The sequence below is a fragment of the Onychostruthus taczanowskii genome, unplaced genomic scaffold (genome assembly GCF_017590055.1).
Source record: "Onychostruthus taczanowskii isolate IOZ18803 unplaced genomic scaffold, ASM1759005v1 scaffold15, whole genome shotgun sequence".
In the NCBI taxonomy this organism is placed as follows: Eukaryota; Metazoa; Chordata; class Aves; order Passeriformes; family Passeridae; genus Onychostruthus; species Onychostruthus taczanowskii.
The window spans coordinates 3,972,151-3,995,175 of NW_024498685.1; the positions used below are offsets into that span (position 1 = coordinate 3,972,151).

Here is a 23,025-nt window from a genome sequence, read left to right on the forward strand (position 1 = left end):
CATGCCTGCCTTTCAAATGCATGCTGTGACTGTGGGACTCAGAGAGAGTTAAGGAGTGTGTCGAGACCATCAGTCATCCTTTTCAGGTGAAAACTTGGCACTGCTTGCTCTAAAACTGTAACTGAACTTGGGTGGGGTTTCTGCACCTTTTGCATTATTTGCAGTTTGAAATAACATTGTTTGCATTCAGAAATAGCACCATGTCATCACAGCCACAGGGAAAAACTGCTGATATCCCTCTGGGGCTGTCTGCTACAAACCCACAATATTGTTTTCTTCAGAAGGTGTGAAGCCCAGCGAACCCACAGGAATCTGTCTGTTTGATTTCAGTTCTTTCCTGCCTTCTCCCATGTGATAGGGGCTTGCTGCCCAGTCTGTTAATGATTAGGACACATCTTTGACTCAGGGGACTGTGGGTGGGATGGAGGAATTTTTGCTTGCCTAGTGCTTTTTGTCCCAGAAGGAGAATTAAGCATGTGTGTTCCACATGACAGAAAGCAGGTGTTTTCCTGCCTTCTCTGTACTTACTCTGCCTTCCTCTGACTGTTTCAAGTCTACTTTATTTTTCTGCTTGTCTTTGTTTCACCTCTTGTGCACCAAGAATTGAAGCAGCTCCCCATATTTGCATCTTCCCTTCCTGTCCTGTGGCTAAGCGTTTTCTCATTTTAGATTGTTCATGTATGGACATGTTTGTGTCAGCCATCTTAAGGCATTAAGGAGGAGTGTCTCAGTATTTGTGTGACTGTAGTAAACATGAAAATAGCAGAGAAGTTAAGATATTTTATGTCAATTCTGTTTTTCAGGAGTGTGGATCAGCTTTATGTTGGGGAACATTTCCCTCCCACTGCCTCCCCATTCTTTTTGCTGCTTAGTTTATTCCTTGGGACGTGTGCAATGCTGGTGAAAGAAACTGGAGTCACTGTGTTTGGTGTGTGCTTGGTTTATGACTTCTTTTCCCTCTCCTACAATGGACTCAAATTGTAAGTAACTTCTTATGCTCATGGTGTTTTTCTGGTGTTTTTACCTGTTAGTCTAAAATATGTGTTATTATGGTATACAGCACTGAGAGGATATGGACTTGCCCTGCTGGATTAGATGGATGGTACACATTTGACAAATTTGGAGGGACCCACAATTGCATTCTGTGTTTTGTGGCAGTGTGTTGGTTTTTTTTTTTTAATTTTTTTGTTACTCTTTTGCTGCCTGATTACTTTTGTTGGGTAAATCAACCAGATGAGAAGAATTGATCACTAAAATGCTGAATTCACCCTGGCAAGACTAACATTTATTTTTAGTGTGGGAGTTCTGACTGAAGCATCAACATCCTAAAGTTTCTCTGATTTAACTCCTTCCATTCACAATGTCTGCTTGATTATTCTGTCACAGTGCCTTGGGTTTAGAAATGTTATATGATGTTTAGTAGTAAAACTAGGTTTGGTATTTTTTCTATCCTTTCAAAATGGAAAAAGAGGGAAAATACCAATCCAGTTCTGGTTGGAATAATGAGCAGCTCTCAGAAGTCACTGGAGAAAAATTAAACACTTTGAAGTTTGTACCCCTCACCCACTTAGTGTCACAAATAACTATACTGTTTTCCATCTCCATTCAAAGTCAGAAGTCTTGGTTTTTTAGAATATTTTTATATTAACCATTTTATATGGTTTTTATCTGTTTCTCTCCCAAAACATCCCTGGTGCAGATCTGTGAGTGAGTGTAAGAGCTCAATGCTCCTGAGGATTGGGAGATCTTGCTCTTCATATAATTTCTTGTGCTTCCACTGGTGCTGCCCCACCAGCCCTGGAACCTGTCACACCCTACATGAGCTTGTGTGTATCTGGGTTATAAAAAGGACCCTGAATTTGTGTTTCTGCAGTGAATTAAATGAACAGAGCTGGCACAAGGTGAGAGCAGTAACTGCAGGGAGGAGAAGGGAGACTCTCTGGAGCATCCTGGCTTCCCTCCCTTTGCGGCTCTTTCTCTAGGCCCTAAAGGGCACAGACCAGTTTCAGACCTGCCCTGTGGCAGCACTAGCAATCAGCAGGCAGGTACAATGGATCGGCAGAGGATTCCTCCTCTTTTCACTGGATAAGTAGTTCTTAATGGTGTGACTGGTGGGCAAGTAGCCAGGGAGATTTCTGGGGGCTGACAGCCAGCTTGCTTGTTAACACTTGCATTTGCACCCTGACAGGCGTGTTTCAGGAGCTGCCTGGCTAAAGGGAACACAACTGTTAATTAACTGGAGGAAAATCTGTGCCTTCCTCCTCCCTCCTTTCCTCTGTCTCCCCCTTCCCATAGGCCCACATTCCAGGGGGTCTCTTCAAGCTATTTTTTTTGTTTCAGTGGCAGCCAGATGCCCAGATGTGGCACTGCTTAGCTTGTAGGAGTGAAACTCTTTAATCCAGATGTGCTGTATTTTCGTATCTCCTCTGGTTGCATGTATTGTGCATTTATCTCTTTGTGATGCTCAGGATTTTACGACTGCATTTGACTTTAAGGGGCAGCAGAAAACAAACAGCCTTCTATGTACCGCTGAAAACTTACTGCTCCTTCTTCCAACCTGCCCAGATTTGTTTTCTTTTTAAAAGTGGTGGAACATCATTTGTTTTCTGGAGCAAAAAAATTAGGAGTGACACCACAGTGCTTCCCATCTTAACACAGGTCCAGAGAACAGCTTGATAGAGGAATGCTCATCTTCTCTTGCTGTCAAGTCTCTAGCTCTAGTTAGGAACTAATAAATACTGTCCTCTCAGCACACAAAGGCTTTTTTTATGGATTAAAGCAATGTTGTCTGTTGTAGTTTGATACTGCGTTGTGCCGATTTCATAGCGTTCAACCTTTTGATAAGTAAAAGCGCAAAGAACACAAGTCCTTACATCCTTTTCTTTCCCCTTCTCCTCCCTTTTCTCAGGAGGAACGGGGGCATTCACCAGAGGCCCTCCCGGCTGTCCGTGTCCTCTCGGTGTGGCTCGCCGCAGGTACCGCTGTCCGGCCGGGAGAACGGGAAGCAGCGCTTTGCCCAGCGCGGCGCCTGGAGCTCCTGCCACCCGCCAGCGCCCCAGGAGCAGCCCAGCGGGGGCCTGGCCGTGCCCAGCAGGGCCATCTGGGCCATTCGCAGGTACTGCTGCCCACTCCTGCTCTGTTCACTTTGTTTTAGCCGTTTTTATCCTGAAATTGCTGTAGTTCTTGTGTTACTGGAGAGGGAAGACAGGAGGAGGTGGAAGGAGGGTTAGGGGAGAAAGGAAGAGAATATCTGTCGGAAATCAGGGCAACCCCGACTATGGGGAGAGAATGATGCATCTGACTCCATGGTTATCAGAAGGCTAATTAATTACTTCATTATACTATATTACTATACTATATTACACTATATTACATTACATCTAAAACTGAATCTGCCCAAGCACTCAACTTCACTGCACAGAGTCTGGCTGCTGACCGATAGTCTGCACACATGCTGGCCCTGATAGGCGAAAGAAACAAAACACCATCACTTTGGGTAAACAGTCTCCATATTGCATTCTGCTTTGGCACAACACAGGAGCAGCAAACGAGATAAGAATTGTTTTGATAATTATTTTCTCTGCTTCTCTCACTGCTTCTCTCAGGTTCAGAGAATGTGAATCTCACAAATATCTGAGGACGTGTTAGTGTTTTTGTGCTCTTTGATCCTTGTCTTTGTCTCTGTTTTCCGTGATGAATAGTATCACGGAATTGTTCAGGTTGGAAAAGACATCTAAGATTATCAAGTCCAACTATTACCTCAGCTCTGCCAAGCCTGCTACTAAACTATGTCCCTAATGCCACACCTGCACATCTTTTAAATACCTTCAGTGATGGTGACTCCACTGCTTCCCTGGGCAGTCTGTTGTTGACGATTGTATTTGCAGGGTCCCCAGAGGAAGGAAGGAATGATGAATCTGACTCCATGTTCTCAGAAGGTTAATTAATTGTTTTATGATACTATATTATACTAAAGAATATTATACTATACTATACTAAAGAATACAGAGAGGATACTTACAGAATGCTATAAAGATAATAATGAAACTGGTGACTCTCTCCAGAGTCCCGACACAGCTTGGCACTGGTTGGCCAATGAGTGAAAACAACTCACGCCAGTATCCAATTAAACAATCACCTGTTGGAAAACAATCTCCAACCACATTCCACATGAGCAAAACACAGGAGAAGCAAATGAGATAGTTATTGTTTTCCTTTTTCTCTGAGGCTTCTCAGCTTCCCAAGAGAAAAATCCTGGGTGAAGGGATTTTTCAGAAAATATGAATGTGACAGTTGACAACCCTTTCAGTAAAAAAAAAATGTTCTTAATATCCAATTTAAAACTTCCCTGGCACATCTCGAGGCCATTTACTCTTGTCCTGTTGCTTGCTACTTGTGAGAGACTGATGTCCACAATAGGGGGCAGGAGGTTATCAATATAAAAAACAACTTCTGTCTTGTTCTGTCATCTTGTTCCTTGGTTTTTTTTTTCTCCTGTTTGTTCCTACTGCTCCTTTCTCCCCTCCTTTGCTTTGTACTTTTTTCCAGACACCCTCCCTCTGCCCCCGCTTGTGGGGACATCCTTTTCTAACACAAAGGGAAGCCTCTCATCTCCCAGCCTCTTCAGGAGAGGCTGCAGAAGCTGTGCTGGAGAGCCCGTGCACGTGGGATGGCTTCAGAGTGAGCTCCTCCACGCTGCCAGTTGGCATTTGCTTTTTTGGCAACTGCCTCTTCAAGTGCTGTGAAGGATTTCTGCACATGGCAAATCAAGCCCTGCATGTACATAGCTGCTTTCTGTTTGAAAAGGGGCTCTCATGGTGGTGTAAGCTGCTCAGCTGCTCTCTTCTCAAGTGACTGACTGTGTACAACACACTTGCAATGACTTGCTGTGTGAGAGTTAGCTGTGGGATGCCCAAAGTGGAGCTGGCTTGGTCCCAGTGGCTGAGAGGGAAGCTTGCCTGTGAGAGCTGTACTGTTGACATATTATATGATATGAAGGAAGAACTCAAAAAAGACAATTTTTCTATTAAAATATAATCTGTATTTATTAAAAAAAACCCCCAAAAAGCAACAAACTTGCTATGGAAGAAAAAAGAAAGAAAAGATGAAGTTGCTGTTGAATCTGTAAGATTCATTATGCAATTTTCATTTTTATTGTCTGCTGGTGGTGAGACTCTTCCCTTGGAGTGGACCATAGACTGGAATTAATGCTGCTATTTTCCATGTGTATGAATGGTCAAATCGTGTTTTTTGTAGGTTCTTTTTATTTATGTATTTTATTTAATTTTTTTGCCAGGTTACAGAAAAAGCAGGTGTACCTGGAGCTGTGCCCAGCAGCATCACTTTAGATCTGTGTTTGTGTGTATAAAAGAGTGTGGGAGCTCTCTACTCATTAGCATTGTGGGAACCAGGCCCAAAACCCCATTGATCCAAAATCCAATGAAATCCTAAAGGCTGTAGCAGGGATAAATGGGATCTGATGACTAAACTGGTGGCGCTGTTGTTTCCTCTGACAGTAGCAAGGGAAGGAAGATGGAAATGCTCTGCAGAATGTGGTACATTCCAGGGATGTCTGCACCGGCCCTAAGTTTGATAGACTGTGAGGAAAAACGTGTTGAGGTCATAACATATCTTCCCTGAGTCCCTGTGCAGTGTGCCTGGTCAGGGGTTGAGCTGAAACAGATGCTGTCCTTCAGCATGAAGGAAGAGCAGAGGGAGAAACGAAGGGAAGGCACTGGCACACACAATGTGGGATTGTGTAGCAATTGCTTGGCTTTTCCTCACTGCCTGCTTCTATTTCCAATCCTTGTGTAGCAATGATTTTTAATTTTTTTTTCACTAATATGATAGTATAGCACATTTCTGCTTAAACATGAAATTCCTGTTCAAAAAGCAGAAGTGTCAGCTGAATTTCTGCTCCTTCCCCATGCCACACAGTGCACTGCTATATCCTAGATTTGTAACTGATAAAGACAGAACAGTGTGACCACTTTCCCAGATGTGGGCTTTCACGTGTGCTAACTTCACCTTTTCTTGAATTTGTTAGAGGGTGTTTGACAGGAAAGTGTGGCTATGAAACTGCCTGGGTTATAAAAGTGTGAGGAAAACTTTCTGTTAGATGGGGTACAACTTTCTTAAATTTTGGTAAGTTTTTCCTAGTTGCACTTACACACCCTGCAGGTCAGTGGTGGTCGCTTTCATATGCAAAGCACAGCAGCAAAAAACAATGTGTGTCTCTGAGAAAAGCAGCAGGGAGGTAACTATTATTTATGTTGTGTGTTTGCCCCTGACTAAAATTAGGCAGGAAACCTGGGTACTTATCTCTGGCCTGAAAGTTCCTTGCCGTGCAATAGCAAAATAGCAAGGAAGTGTTAAAGAGCTTTGCAAACACCCGTGCAAAAGCTGGTGGAGAAATTCCAGGACAGTTTGGGATTGTCTGTGGTGAAAAGGTCTGGATATGGGAATAAATCACATGGACTCCATTTCCTTCATGGTGGAAAAAAGCCCCCTGTTCATTCACATAACTCCTTTTTATACAGTTTTACAGACCTTGCGTGTGTCTCCAGTTGCTTAGTAGTTTTCTTGCCAATTACTTATTGGTTAGTAACAAGTTGTCACCCTGTACTGATTGGTCACTCAAGCCCTCCGTGTGTACGTGCAGGAAAAGTTGTTTGTGAGAGATAGTTTTCATTTTTCTATCTAATGGTGTAAAAACAGTTTATACAGGTGCAAGATGTTTTTCACCCAGGAATAGATTGTTATGCTAACGAACTGCTCACACCAGGATTGCTTTCACATAGGAACTTGCAAAATGCTAGCCTGACAAGGCCAGCCATTGATGTTAGGAGAACAGGCTTGCTTTTATGAAGCCTTTCTTTATGATTTTTCTACCTTACTGCAACATCTGGGAGCCTAGCAGTCAAAATGCTTTTCTTCTTGAGGAAAACAAAATGAGTAATCTGGAACATTAAGCAATAGAGCCAGCCCAGGCTTTTTCCTTCCTCTCTTACTGGTGATGTCCTCAGGGTTACAAGACATTACAACAAAAGGATCAGGCTCCCAGTCTGTGATGCTCTGAGCAAAGGTTGGTATGAATTGCCTCTGTGTGAAAGCAGAGAAAAGGAAGTGCTGCATTGTCACTGACTATAGGCTGATTTCTTCCCCCCCCCCCCCCCCCGCCTGCCTTTAATTTATATTTAAAATTGAATTGAGAATAGGATAAGTTTGTCCAAAAGGCAAGTAGGGCCCTGATTCCCAAGGCCTGGGGAGGCACACTGTGTGCTGAAAGATGGCAGATTAGGTAAGTGTCATTGCTATCCTGGGATCTGTGGGATGCTGCTTCTGTGGTGCAAGTGTTTTTAATTCTAGCAGGTTTGCTAAGGCTCTGTCATTCTTGCTGTTTAGTAAGCTTAGGTTATGAATGAAGTTTGGCTGCCTCTGGGGAGATGGATTGCAGAGGTGGATTTGGCCTGTGGTTTATTCTTCTCTGAACTCAGTTCTTCAGATGGTTTTTCCATTGTGAGTTTGAGCAATAGCTCTCTCTACTGCTGTGTCTGTAAAGTCTGTGTAGGAAATGTTGAGTGACTCTTTCTGAAGGCCAGGAATTCCCCTGCAGTCACTGACAATATTTATTGTCATGCACAGATGGTACCTGAGGCCACCAGAAGGCTCTGCTAGAGCCTAGAAACACATGAGATGTGGGTGCCGCTGTGCTTACAGCCATGGATTCAGCCAAGGATTTACATACTCTGGCCTGCAACTGTCTTCCAGAGAATCCTTGTGTAATCTTGGGGAAATAATTCCATCTCTCTGCTCCCATGGCACGTGCTGGAAGATGAGGCACAGTAATGCCTGCTGCTTTTCTGCTTCAATTTGTGTGATGTGCTGGTTGTCTTCTGTCCCCCTCCCAAAAGAAACAAAGCCAAGGATTCTCTCTTAGGCATGCTTGTGCCATTATGTGTCTTAATTTTTGAAATTTTCAAGTGCTGTTTCAGTACAAGTAACTGAACTCTTTCCTTGCAGACTGAAGTTTAGCTAAGAGCAGCACTGCTTTGATATGGTGATGACTAAAGTTGCATGAATGCAAAAAAAATACTTGTTTAGACCTCATTGTGCTGCAAAAATATGGAATAGCCAGATAAGAAAGATCTGCTTTAATTTTGGCCTCCTTGTGTGTTTTTATTGTGGCAGTCTTTAATTACACTATCACATAGCTTTTTCTTTTTTGCACAATCCCTGCTCGAGTCATTGCCAAGAATGGATGGTGATTAGTTAATGAGTAAGTATTTGATATTTTGTTTCTTCCTGGTCCAGAGCATTGCCCCATGTCCTACTTACTTCGTGTTGTTCAAGTCCTGCTCTGAGACAGATTTACAACTTCTCAGTAATTCGTCTGTGTACGCACTACCAAGTGCTGGTATTTCCTTGCAGTTTGTTACTTAGGTCTGTAGTCTTCCAAAGTACTTTTGGCATAATTTCTGGATGTGTAACTTCCTTACTATTCAGAACAAGTAAAGTGAATAGCCAGAAATTTTATAGTGGGGAACCACATGGATGTTAAGAGTCGGATTCACTGTTGTATTTACTTCATGGACATCTGCTGGTTGAGCAAGCAGACTGCCTGGTGGCAGCAGGAGACTGTCCTCTGTAAGAGTCAGTCTTGAGAGGTGAGGGACCTCTTCCTTCAGATATTTGCAGACTGAGGAGGCACAATGATATGATGTTCCCTTCCAGACTCAGAGAGGAAAGAACCCAGCCCAGCATGTGCAGCTTCTTCTGGCAGTCCTTTCCTTCCTCTTTCCCCAGTTAGTTGCCCTGCCTCACCTGCTCCATCCTGTCCTCATCTCTTCTCTTGTTTGCTTTTCCTCAGCCATTTAATTGCTTCTAGTCTTTGCTCCTCAGGCTTTGCCTTTTGGATCTTGCTGCTTTCCTCAAGAGCTACTGTGTTAGTCTCATTCCCAAGGTCCCTCCTGTACTCCTGTCCCCTCAGTCCTTGTCAAGCCAATTCAGGGGCCCTGATCTGTCTCCTTGTACTGCCTGTTGCATTCTCCCTGTGCTCCCCACTCCTCCCATCTCTCCAGTTCAGTCTTTTGCCATGGGAGCTCTGCCCAGCATGGGGGCAAGGTCCCTCTGGATTCTTTCAGCACTCACTGTCTTTGTTTATCTCCTCCTCCCCTCTGCATGGGTTTCTGCTCTGTGGGCTGCAAACCCCCGTTTCTTTTTGACCTCTTCTCTCCAGTTTTGAGGGTTCAGCTCTCCTCTGCCCTATAGCTAACTTGGGAGTTTTCTCTGTGCTCGCTGCCTGGGTTTGAGGAGGAGGGAGCCTGGAGAGCCAGGCATAAGCCAGGAGCTTGGTCTGCTCTGGTGCTTGGGGTGGCATGGAGCCACAGTTGATCTCACTCTTGGCTTCCCTGTGGCTGGAAAAGTAGGCACTTGTGCATGCAGTTGTTTGACTAGAAGAGGGTTGGTTTTAAATTTGACACCCTCTGTTGGATCTGTTTCAGCCACTGTTCTGGATAGCACTTTTCTTGCAGTGCAGAAAAACACCTCTCTCCCTCTTTTTAAGTACTTCCTAGAAGGAAGAGGAAAGTAAATAATTTCTGCTGGACTATTTATATTGACAGTACCAAGAGGCCCTATTTATTTCAGTAAGCAGCAAATAAACTGAAGTAGTTTGCCTTCATGTACATTGAATGTCAGAAAAAAGGGACGAGACTGAGTCTGATGTTACTTTTCTTAGCTGATGATGACTTAACATGTTCTAGCTTGTTTTTTTGGTTCTTTTTTTTTCCCTAGAGAAGATTATTTAGTCTTTTAGAGATTCTTTAGACTTTGATTTAGTTAATGAAAATCCATTTTGTGGAAACTGCACCTGGCGTCAAAGAATGGTGCTGTGCAAAATGGAATCAGGAGGAAAAGTTAATGACTGGTTTTGGGTTTCTTTTTTCCCCATCTTCTGAAAGATGCTGATGCCTTATTCATTCATGTGCAGAGGGAGCTGCGTTTAAGCCCTGCAGTTGCAGTCACTTCATTGTACATCAGCCTCTTCTGTTCCCAGTGTTGCTAATTGGAAATCCCCAATTTGTAGGTGCAGCCTGTGTGTCCCAGAGCTGACTCACAGGAGTCTCTGTTCATTCCCTTTGCTTCACAGGACTGCCTTTCTATTCACAGTTCCTGGCAGGCTCATTAAAGCAGTGTTTGAAGCAGCAGCATGCCCGTGTCCATTGGCTTTCTCTGAAAGCCCTGTAAACCACTGTCAAAGAATTAACAGCGGCTGAGAAACAGGAACAAACCCTAATGGCTTGCAAGGTCATTTTCCTTGCAGTAAATCTGGGTTAGTTTGGCACAGAATAGTATTTCAGTCACCCAGGAAATAAAAAAAAAAAAAAAGTCCAACCACAACATCTGAAGATGGATGATACTAAGATTATTGCAGGTATTTCCCTGGATAGCAAATCCAATTGAACAATTTCTCTCTTACACTTTGACTTCCAGGCACATTTTTTTGAGGTGTTTTTGGAAACTTCTAGGCTGTTCTCAGGAGTAAAGGACTCAGCTGTAACTACCTACCTCATTAATGACTGATGCTTTCCAAGCTGGTCCATGTTTCCTCTGTGAACCTGGTAATCACAGCATGTATTATGGGAGGGACAGCAGACTCTCAGGACTAAGTTACTTGGCTTTAAGTTTTCACAGGCTGATACAAGCAATCATTTGCTCAAAACCACAAGGACACCAATCTCATCAAGTGCAACTTTAGGTGGATGGTTTTGGGTGTGTGATAAGGGTTACTTTGAATTTTTTAATATGAAGTTTAAAAATTTACTATTTGGTTAAAAAGTCTAAAAAGCCAATCTGCTAGCATGTGTAATGCTTCTCCCATCCTCCCTGTATGCTTTCCAAGATGAACAGATTCTTCCCTGACTAGAAGCATAATCTTCAACGTAATCTAAAGTAGAGTATTAAATCCTCTTTCACAATTCTAATGCAGTTATCCCAATATTCTTTTCCAACGAGTGCATTAGAAACCTTAATCTTCTACTTGGCTTGGAAATGCTGGAACACACTTTTTTCTCTTGATCTTTGAAATGCAGATTTTCTGTTTCTATTCTTTTAAGCAATTTCCAGAATGTGAATATCCAGGAAACTGCAGTGCAGAAGGGACTCTTGTAAAATGCATTCCACATTCCCAAACATCCGTGTTAAAATTCAGATATTGGCCAAAGTAAGCCGAGAAAGGCGAGGTTTGTGCTTGGGCTGTTGGAATGCAGCTGTCCAGTGTTTGCTTTCCAGGTCTGACGGGTCCTGCAGCATCTGGTGACACCCTGCTTTGCGTTTTGAGTTCTCATTGCCTGCCACAGCTGATCATGGAGTGATTTAAATTATAATCTTCCACTGGAATATGCTGTGGTAGTTGTTTTGATTTCTTCTTTTTCACCTCCTTTCTAAAAGTTAGGTTCTGTTATCTCAAGAAATTACCATTCTTTTGCCATGTGGGTAATGCAGTTGTTCCCTCTGTTTAAAGCTTTGGTTGGCAGCATGTTTGCTGTTGTTCCTCTGCTCAGACAGGGGGCTGAGTCTGCTCAAATCTCTCCTTTTGTGACCTGTGAAATCCCTTGGTTTTGCAAATCAGCTCTGGCATAAGGAGATATTAAACATAAAATTATTACTTTGAAACTAACTATGGTTGCACTTTGGTTGTGCTGGTATAAAAAGTATGGAATAAAGTACTGTTCCATTTAATCTGTGAAAGATACCAACAAACCCTCTGGGTGTTCTTCCAAAGAGGAAAATTAGCAGGAAAAGCTTGGCAAGAAACTTTTCCACTGATTGTTCACAATAAAATTCAGGGAAAGAGTAATTATCAGTTAGAGGTGGAAGGGAGATGCAACATTACCTTTATATCTTTCATAAAACACAGCTTTATCCCCTCATACACCACTGTTACACATACTGTTCCTACAAGACCATGCTAGGAATTTCTGCAGAGACCAAGCTGGTATAAAATGATGGCCTTGGGTTCTCTTGGAATATTTTGGTATTAGCTGATTTAATTGCATTTACCATAATCTCTGCCAAATCTCATGACAGCAGGTTCTATCACTGCAGCTGTGAGTTATCTGTAAAAGTTGGAAGCAGAGATTTATTATTGTTTTCTGGTAGTAAACTCAATTAATTTGTTGTTGTCCTCCCTCTTGTCCCCTCTTCTCTCCACTGTTAATTATGTCAAACATTCATTTCAGCAGATGAATTGCTTACAATACAAATGTTTTTGGTAAAAGCATCAAGAATTTTCATTTTAGAAAGCTGTCACCTGGTCTGTGGTCTAAATGGCTGATAATGCTGATCTTTCTAATCAGTCTGTTATGATCAGCATTCCCTTGCTGATCTTGGCTGGCATACTGTGGATTCACTGTCATGACCCTGCCTGTGGTCCTGGATGCTATCTCCATCATGCAATTACTCACTATGGATAATGAAATTCCTTCATTCATTGCCCATGCAAGCTTTTGGAGATGATGCTTTCCACCCAGAAGGCATTTGTTCATGCATTTGGTCTAATGCTATGAATTAATATAAGTAGAGGAATTTTTGCATGATACTTCTTCAAGGGAAAAAAACCAACCCAATAAAAATTCCTTTTACTTTAAGTTAGGATTTGTCTGTTTAACTCCTATTAGTATATTTAACATAATAGAAGAACACTGTGGGAACACCATATCAAACCAGGGATCCAGCTAGCTCTGTTCTGACCGTGGTCATTACTGAATGCTTACAGACAAGAGAAGAATGGGAGTGGGGCCAGGACAGGGTTATTTTTCATTACTGTGGCTGCTGAGCATGTGCCAGGCATTGATTTAGAGTCTGTGGATCTGGATGCTGTATCTGGAGCACTGTGTTTAAGAATCTCCATGGACCTGTCCTCTGTGGAGTTGCCTAATTTCCTTTTCAGAACTCTTCTCTCCTCTGGCTTTGAGGGCCTCTTGTCGCTGTGAGTTCTGTGATTTTAATTACACACCATATAAAGGAATCTTTTGGTTTGCTTGAAACCTGATAATTTCATTGGGAGCCCTTTGACTTTGTGTGATAAGAAGTAGAAAGTAATTTTGCTGGTTCCCTTCCTCAGGCCCTTCATAATTTTATAGTACCTCTGTGTGTACTCCCTTCCCAGGGTGGAGAGCCCTGTTCTCTTGACTCTCTCCTCATGCAGACACCATTCCATGTGTCTGATGAGCCTTATTACCCTTTCCTGTACCTCTTTGATCTCTATTAGATCCTTTGGGAAATGGGCAGAGGAAGAGGAGGTCTCAGAATATCATGCAGTACTCCAGATGCTGGGACTTGGATTATTATTCATTGTATTATTACTTCTGTTTTTCATAAGATGTGGTGGGGTTTTTTTTGTGCTGATTTATGGCATCACTTTTTTATTTATTGTTTAATTCTTTTGTTTTGACTGGAGTCTGTTTAGGTAATATGTACACTAAAAATCGGAATGGAAAAATCAGAGTATATTTTATTACTGTGTTTTCTATTGTGTGTACTGGCTTTGGCTGCATCTGTCTGGCCTGTTCCCCATTACAAGAGAAAAGCTGGAGTGAGATGCTGAACTAAGCTGAGATGAGCCAGGCTGATTTTGGGGCCAGAGATTACACCATCGAAGTTTGTAGCTGCTGTATCTGGGTCTCAGTTACGTACATGTGGGTTTACAATATATCCTTCTCTTCTTAACTGCTCTTTGGGGATCAGTAATATCTCAAAGAAACCTTGGGCAAGGCAGGTAGGCTGAGTAGAAGGGCAGAATCCCCTCGTGTCTATGCTCTATCACTTGGGGAGAAGCACTACCTCTCTAGATCAAAGGGCGGAAAGTTTGAGCATTTGCCCAAATTCACAAACATAAAATCTGACTTAAAGCAGAGACTTAATCCAGGATTTCCCAAATCTTAAGCAGATCTACCTCAACAAAAGTATTCCTCCCAGTAAATTGACAATTTCTTTCTTAAAATTTGCTGAAAGGATAGAGCTCCCCTATCATCCTCTGCTTTCCTGGAAGCTGAAAGCATTTGTTGCTTTTGAGTACTAAGATCTAGATAGTGCAAGCCATGAGAGCTGCTGTCCCATGGCTTTCATGTCACTATTTGTTGCATTATTTACTTTGATCTGATTTGGCCTCTTGACTCCATCAAAAGCGCCTTCCAATGTGAGTTAATTAAGAGAACTTATTTTCTGCTTTCAATTGCCTTTAAAAGAGAAATGCTCCCAGGTGGCACTAAGGAAGGAGAGAAGTAGGTTTTTTCTCTGCACAAGCTGTGCTTTTGTCATGGACCAAAGGCCTTCTCTGGCTTCCCTTACTCGTTGGGAGTCTGGTGTTTTTATGGATTGAAGGTGCTTTTTCCTGGGAGTCTGGAAATGCCAGAACTGAGTGAGACTCCCCCAGTGGCCTACCAGCCCAAATGAGCAGCTCTTTCATAACGAAGATGACTTTAATATTGCCGCAGAACACTCAGTTAATTATGAGGTGTGAATAAGGAATATGTTTCACAGTGCCTTGGCAATTTTCTGAGTTCACTGATCCGTAAACAAGATTATTCCCTAATAGTCCTTCATCTCTGCCATTATTGCACAAGGATATTCAACTTTAAATTAAATTAAAAATTATCATCGTTAAAGTTAGTTGAGGCATGGCTAATCTTTTGAGAATGTTTCCAGGATTAACTATTTTAGATTTGCTCAGTTATTTAGGGAAGAGACAGTTTTTTGTCATTCTTCCTGTGCCATTTTTATAAAGACCACACTGTAGCAACCCACTGCTGGGAAATGTGAATTAGACCAGTTTTTCTTTCTTTATTTCTTTTCAAAGTCCTTGATACTTCTGGCAGCTGATGTTTTAGGGGGGAAGTGCTTCTTCAAGGTACATGGTGGTTTTTTTACAGTTCTTTCAGCTTTTACTAATCCAAGAGCAAGGGACTAAATTTGATTCCTGAGCTGCCAGCTGTCCAGCCCAGCTCTGTCTGTGGCCCTCAGCCTGTTTTGTATGGGAGGGAAAGGACACAGGCTATTGGTGCAGAAACGTCACAGTTTGTGATCTCTCTGGCTTATGCAGAGCTGTGACTCCTTGAAGTAATTTCTACCATTACTTGAGCATCATTGTAGATTTTTAAGGTGAAGAGGGACCATTTATGATCATCTAATCTGAATTAGAGCATGGTGGAAGAGACAGAACTCCATGTAAGAATTACTGCAGGAAGCCTGCATTTCTCTGTGAGCTGTGTCGCACATCTGTCAACAGCCCTGACTTTAAAGACTCATTGTGAGGGAGTATTTGAAATAACCCTTAGGTGGATGGTTGCAGCAGTATGCTATTGTCACTGGTAAAAGTGTCCCTATTTCTAGTTTGATCTAATTTCAGCTGCCAAGCACTGCATCTCATTATGTCTTTTTCCAGTAGATTAAACAGGGCTCTCCTTGCTGAAAGTTTTGCAGTCTGTGATTGTTGTTTTATTGTTGTTCCAGACAGACAAAAGGCTGGGCTTCCTCTGGGTACATCTACTCAGCAGTTGCTGTTGTGATGCAGTTTATGTATTTGGATTGGAACAAGTCTCACATTAGATAGTTGGGTCCTGCTAATAATACGTGCACTGGCATGGAGATCAGAGCGGGTGAAGCAAGCTTTCTAAGCATTTGCCAATCTTTGTTTTGTTTGTTTTTTAAACTTTTTCCTTTGGATGTCATGCTAAGCTGTTTGAAAGCAGTAAAATACAGTTATGTTTTGTTATGCAGAACTGGCATATTGTAAAAGCTTCGAGTAAAATCAACTAGATTAGGGTAAAATCAGTGTATCTTTGATAATAAATCCCTGTGGAGCAAGAACAAGCTCTTCCCGTGTGCTTGTTGTGCTTTTAGCACAAAAGTGTTTCAATCTTAATTGGAAAATTAGTCATATGAGGAGGTGCACTTGATCTTGCATCTGCACACACAAATGACATTTGGATGGTGTGCTGCTCCTGATCTTAGGAGCGCTGCCACGCATCAGCAAACGCAAGTGCTCCAATTCTGGAGCTGACATTTTGTCTGGAAGGGCTGTGAGCCAACATGTGGTCTTTGAAATGCTGCACTGAGCCCCTGCTCACAGTGGCAAAGTTGGAGAAAAGAGGGTGGAGGAAATTTGGAGTGATCGTCCCTTTTAACACAAGATTGTCCCTCACAATGTAGTTGCTAGCAGGTTTTACATTGAATTTACTTTTAGAAACCAGAAAATAGATAGATTGATACCTTTATTTAATATCCAACATGTTTTATAATCAGGAAGCATTGATCTGATAATTTCAGAGGGAAAAAATGCCTTCTGCTGAGTTGCTGGCAGCCTTACCTAGGGTGTGTAGGAGGCTGTCAGGAAAGCAGGGCTGTCAGATGTTGACCCACACAGATGATGCTTCATTTGTGAGATTCAGTTAGATTAAAGTGCAAAGTAATATGAATAATTTGGCTTCAGGTTCAGTGTTTAAGAATGCATAAGACCGGAAGATCTGCACTGTGCCTTTATACCCGCTGAGACTGTGACCCAGCTGTCAGACTGCTCTGTGGTTACCATTATCTTTTACATAACAACTTTTCCTATTCTCATATTTGATTTTTTTTAACCATCTGTCCTTACCTCTCCAGAAACCCCTTACAAATTAGAGGTGCATCTTGCATAACTGAAGAGCAATTACCACTTCATTACCAAGTATTGAAGTGCATTCTTGTATGAAAAGAAAGATGACTCAAGATTTGATAAAGTTCAGTAAGATTCTTAAGATAATTTCTGGAAGTGTATTCTGCCTTCAAAGCTTATATTTTAGTAGGTGGCGGAGCTTATATGTAGTATCTCATATGTAGCATATATAAGTAGTACTTATATGTAGTTTTAATACTTTAAAAAGTATTAAGGAAGAAAAAACATGTGAGAGCTTGAAAAAGGGAGCTGTTTTCATTTCAAACTCAAGGCAGATGTTTTGACAAAAGATGTCTCCCTGCCCATGGGAGGACAGGAGAGTTTGTGATTGCTGATGTTGATTTAGTGTGGTGATTCAGTGTGTTCTTGTCCCCCTGGTAATCCTGTCAAGACATGAAAGGAAGCTTCAGGGAAGGCAGGAGTCCTGGGAATTCAGTATGGCATGGTCATCCCCCAGGTTGTGTTTGAAGACTACTTTAGTTTCCATAGAATCATTAGGGTTGAAAGGGACCCTCAAGGTCATAGAGTCCAACCATTAATCCATCACCACCATGTTCACCACTAAACTATAGCCCCAAAGTGTTTCTGAACACTTCCTGGGCAGCTTGTTCCAACGTCCAACTGCAATTTCTATGAAGAAATTTTTCCTAATATTCAATCTAAACCTTCTCTGGCACAACTTGAGGACACTTCATGTTGTCTTATTACTTGTTACCTGGGAGAAGAGACTGATCCCTGGCTCAATACAACCTGCTCTCATCACTGCAGGGCTTCTTGTGACCCCAGGGCAGGACCAAGCACTTGGACTTGTTGCATCTCACAGAGCTGGCCTGAACCCATTGATCCAGCCTGTCCTGATCCTTCCTGCCCTCGTGGTTCAACACTCCTAGCTTGGTGTTGTCTGTAAACTGATAGAGGGAGCACTCAATCCCCTTGTCCAGATCATTGATAAAGGCATTAAACAGGGCTGGCCCCAACACTGAGCCCTGGGAACACCACCAGTGACCAGTGCCCAGCTGGACATAACTCCATTCACCACCACTCTCTGGGTCTGGCTGTCAGCCAGATTTTTACCCCCTGAACACTGCACCTGTCCAGACCATAGGCTTCCAGTATCTCCAGAGAAATGCTCTGGGGAGACAGTGTCAAAGGATTTAGCAAAGCCTTTTCAACTGGATAATGTTGCAGGGCTCTTGAGGGAGTCCAGATGGTGCTCCCAGGGCCAGCTTTTGAGATGTGGGATTCCCTGTGCAATCACTTGCAGGGTAATGCTCTCTGCCAGTTAGGAATTGTCTTCTCTTGGGCATCCAAAACACTGAGGTACTCAAGCAGGAAATTATTTTGCACATTTAGGTCCTTACATTTAATGCTTTTGTGAGTAGAGCTTAGTGTGATGATCACAATCTGCTAATCCCTCTAGCAGAGTCCCCCAGTAAGTGGGACACATAATCTTGATGATTACTGGGTCAGTGCAGCAGAACAGCTGGTGTAGATTGCTGTAGTTCTGTTTGTGTTCAGCACAGATGAGGTTTCCACATCTCCAGTATCCTCATGATAAGGCTTGCAAGCTTAGGAAATGGGATGATTGGCAGTGCAGATCTCACCAGCTCACTGGACCTCCCTCTGGAGATTCTTCTCACCTTCTTAAACTGGGCTTGGTGAATTTTAGATCATTGGTTTTAAAGGCCTGTCCTGATCAGTTAATGCTAATTTTCTTGGACCACTTCTCTGATGGGACTTGCTGTGACTTTAGCAAGAAGGGAGATATACTCTCTGATTCAGTAAGAGAAAAAAAGCCCCAAACCTATGGAAACCAGCACAATCCAGAAGATAATCTGCAAATGGTCACTTCTGTCAAATGAACATCAGGTGTTAAGGGACTATTTGGTTTATCAGACATAGAACCTCTTATCATGCACAGCCAGTTATGTAATTCCTTTCACAGACTAGCTCAGTGCTGTGTGTGTCCAGTTGGATTGTCTCCAAGGCTCCCCTTGGAAGGCTATTTGTCTGACAAGCTTGCCTGGAAAGCTTTCTTTCCCTTGCCTAAAGGCCTCAATAACCAATTTTTGCCCACTTAGTCCTTATGTTTGTGCATCTCTTTTATCCTCCTTCCTTTTCCTGCCTGCATGTTGATGTGTGGGCACACAGAACTAGAGAGACTGTTGAGGTACAAAACTGTGGTTAAAGTCTCAGAATCCAGCAACAACTCTTTATTTCCTAAGTGTTTCTGGGGAGGGAACACAGGATTGCCATTTCTTGTTATTAAATAACATACTAACCTTCTTACTGGCTTTGTCTAGGTAGGTTTTGTGCAGTGACAACAGCTGAGAATCTCCAGAGAACTTGCCTTTGCTTTTGCCAAAGTGTATGTTTGGAGTGCATATTTTCATTTTTATTTATGTGCTTTGGTCAAGTGCCATGAGAATCTCAGCAGTTTCAGAAACTTAAGCTTTTCATTCTGACTTGCAACCATTTTGAGAAAGCCCAGGACAAAAAACATCAATTGCAAATGTAAGGGATGAAAAAAATATGATAAGAATCCCCAGATATATTTAAGGTAATTTTATAGGTGAGTGAAGCACTAGAGAGAGCCTCCTGCTTTATCTTGGTAACTGGCATGCAGGAAAAATGAAGTTGACTATTTTGTATAGTGGCTCATACTTATGCCTTGTTGTACACTAGTGCAAAACATGTCTAAATGAGATGAGAACTGAAACTTAAAACTGGACCAAAATGTAAATACCAACACTTTCCCCACGTATTAGTGAAGAAACTTGCTGTTTCTTGTTTTCTTCTGGACTCCCAGAGGCTTTAGCTCTCGCTGTGTCAGGCCTTTTGGAGACCCCAGTTCCCTTTCCATGAGTGTGTTGGATATGCTTCCTTTGCCGTGCCAAGGGGGTGCTGCTTGCCTCTTATGTCAGAGTCTGAAGGATTGTGAAAATTATTTAGCCTGTAAGCAGAGGTAACATATTCATGGTTTAAGAAAAGGATAATTCTTTCCCTTCCTGGTAGCAGCGTACTTCTTGGTCCCAGAGGGTTGTCTTCCCAGAGAGACGTCTGCCTGTTCTGTCTTTGCCATGGCTTTCTATCCATGAAGTCCCATAGAAAGGTTACCTGTTACTGGACAATAGTGATTTGCTCCTTTTTGGCTGAACAGTCTGAAGGGGATGCTAAATCTCCAGGGGAAGCAGGGTGTGCACTTCTTTCATCTCTGTCCCCCTTGGAAGATGTGTAGACACGGTCATCCCCAGGCTCAGCCCAGCCCCAGGGCTGACTGACTTTTCTTCAGCCAAGAGGTGAAGCTGGAGTCTTTCCTTGGCTGCAGCTGGCCTCCATGGACACGAGAGACAATGCAGCAGCTGCTCTTGGATGGGCTGGAGTTCAGGTTGCTGCAGGGTGAGGGAAGTCCTCTGTGGGCTGGGTTGTTCCGTCCCTCAGCTGCTGAGCATCAGCTTCACAGGCTCTCCAGCTCTGACTAAGAGGCACCCATCACTCAGCAATGGTACCAGCTCCTTTCTAGCTAAAGGAAAAAAAACCAAAGAGGAAATAACTTGGAGCTGCATATATTAGTGGTATGAAGTGTTTCTGGATCAGAGGAGACAAAATAAACTTTCTGCATGAGCTGGGATGTGTGGTGCTAGGCTCCCTCACCCTGCTCTGACAGCAGAGTGACATGGAGGCATTTGACACCTTCCAGTACTGGCATCAGGAAGAGACTCAGTCGTCTTAACACCTCCCAGCAGTTGGGTAAGTAATTTCCTGAGAGCAGTGAAAGGAATGTTGTCCTTCCCTCTCCCTGGCAGGTGTTGGGAGGTGAATGCCTTTGTTTTGGAAACAAATTTGATCTGAAAACATTATTTTCTGTAACAAAAATAGACTCTGTGGTACAGTCTCTCGACCTGATGTGAAGACTGAACACTCCTGTTGCAAGGAGGAGCCTTTGGTGTCAGGCAGTAGATGACTTCATGCATGGATGCCACACTGTCTGCTCTGAGTAACAGCCACGGTGTCAGTTAGGTACTGAGGTCCAAAGAGCTGAAAATGTAAAAGTGCGAGGGATTACGGATTTCGTCTTTACTCTTCTGGTATTCTGGTTTGGTAAAGTGTATTATATGGAGCTATTTATGTTAAGAAACAGAACCCAAGCAGCCCTGCTCCCCAGTTTCTCCTGCTTTATTGCTCCTTTCTGCCCACATGCTGTGCTTGCTCTGGGTGGCTCAAGGGGATAGAACCTTTGCTTAGGAGGTGTGCCAGCCTCCTGGATAGAGAATCACAATGTTCTCTGACCTGCTGCCTTCAAGGAAGCATTGTTGTTTTGTGGAACTCACAGCTTTGCAGGTTATCTTTTCTGCTTGCAGGAGTACTGAGCAGTCATCAAGAACCTGCTTTTGGGGCTTTCTTTAAGGGAAATAACAATTACAAAAGCAGCAAATTATGTGAATGAGCCTCTTTATATTCCTTTCTAGCCCTGCCATGGTGGTAAGGATGTATTAAGGGCTTTCCTAACCTTAGTTCACTTTGATGGAATGGTGCTGGTGAATTATGAAGTAATGAGTGTGTAAAATGTGGTAGAAATAAAATTGTCCCTTTAGTTCTACTTTTCTTTTGTCCACAGATTTGTTAAGCAAATGGATGTGTATTTATGGATTAGGTACCATCTTCCCAGAAGACACTAAGAAATTAATACACGCAGACCATGTTGCAAATTGCATTTAAATAGCTATTGCCTTATTTTGCCACACTTGAGTGGGAAATCATGCTGCAGAGAGGAATAATGGCTGCGTGATAAATCTCCAAAGAAGTGCAGATGAGACGTCCTTGTAATGAGAGACGATAATTAGCAACTCCTTTGTTTGGCATGGTGTGGATGCTGAGTTTGGATGCAGCAATTGTGTAGGTGTGGTGAGAAAGCAGAGGAGGGACAGGAGAAAGGAAATCGACTCTTGAATCACTATTTTCAATCTCAGCCAACTTAATGTTGCATAATAGGAACACAGTCTAGCAAAAGCACTGCCAAGAGATAAAATGCTAGGCTTTACTCTTCTTCCTGCACTTCTCTGCCCTCCCAGCAGCCCCTCTGCTGTTCTCTGCAGCACAACTTTCTCTGAGGTGGTTGGTATGTTGTCAAATCATTTTGTCCCTTTTTTTTTGGTGGTGAAGTTTTCCTTGCTGTGAAATAAAAGATCCTGCCTTACTCCCTTCTTCTTGCTGTGTGAGTTTTAATTAATGTTTTTGCAAAGCATGTTAAGATCCTTGAATAGCAGTGTGGTTTTGGCAGTGGTTCAGTCTCCTGGAGAAAAGTGTATGCCTTGGAGTCTAGGAAAAAAATAATCTAACAGGTTTTTAGGTTTAGAAAAAGACAGGTAAAAAGCCCAAACTTGGTGGGATAAAAACCCCTGATTTTCTTTAACTCACATAATCTGAAACTTTAGTCTGATAAAAACATATATTTTTTTTTTTTTTAGGTAGTGGAGTTGGGTCCCTTTCTTCCTGAAGGTGGGAGTCATCCCTATTGAAATCTTAGGAACAATGATTGTTCGTATTGCACTAGTTTATTTCCAGAACACTATTTCCTTACATAGCCTTCCCATTCTCTATTCTCATGATAGAAATTAAAAGGAAACTTTCAAATGTGTTAGCTGTTCTCTTAAAAGATAGAGCACATCCCTTTTTCAAGCAAGGAATGGAAACCACAAAACCTTCAGGATTGCTTTCTGTCCACAGTAGGGTGAAGATGCTGAGTGTGTCCTATATAAACTATGGCAGATCAGGCTGACTGGGAAAGCCCTTTTTCCCAGTCTCCATTAGGAATGCTTGGAAGCAGGTCTCTGTTTGAGGTTGTTACCACAGTGCTGAAAATGTAAATCAGCAGCAGGACAAAACTGGTGAAGAGGTCACCCACTTCTCAGTGTTGACCCAAGTGTAAGAAAGGTGTCTGCACTGTTTGGGGATTTTTTTGGCATGGTTGACTTGATTACAAAGTACATGTATGGAAACCAGTGTTAGGAGTCACATCTGTGGTTTTTCTAAAATGGTTAGCTTCATCATGGGAACAGTTCTGTGTTTTCCACATGCTTGCTTTTAAAAGTGTCCATGAAGCAGCTTGAGGACATCTGGGAGGCTGGATAACTGCTGCTCCTGGAAATTGCAGGGAAGCCATTTGGGATGAAAAGCTGCTTATTACAAAATGTTTGCTTGCTGGTGGAGGTGCGTTGTATTAAGCACACACACTAGCTCTTTCTTTAGAGAGCACAAGGAATTATGTGTGCTATGTCCTCCCATTTAATTTCCAGTGGTGGTGATGTTGC

The 23,025-nt window shown here is 42.6% G+C and overlaps 1 protein-coding gene across 4 annotated transcripts in view; it reads left to right on the plus strand.

Annotated features, from left to right (window-relative positions):
- The window catches only part of TMTC1 (transmembrane O-mannosyltransferase targeting cadherins 1), a 137,563-nt gene that overhangs the window by 14,779 nt on the left and 99,759 nt on the right, over window positions 1–23,025 (plus strand). For all 4 annotated transcript variants that reach the window (XM_041398548.1, XM_041398551.1, XM_041398550.1 and 1 more), the window contains 2 exons: window positions 804–980; window positions 2,909–3,115. In XM_041398548.1, coding sequence (XP_041254482.1) covers window positions 804–980; window positions 2,909–3,115 — 384 coding nt within the window. The remainder of the gene's footprint in view (window positions 1–803; window positions 981–2,908; window positions 3,116–23,025) is intronic.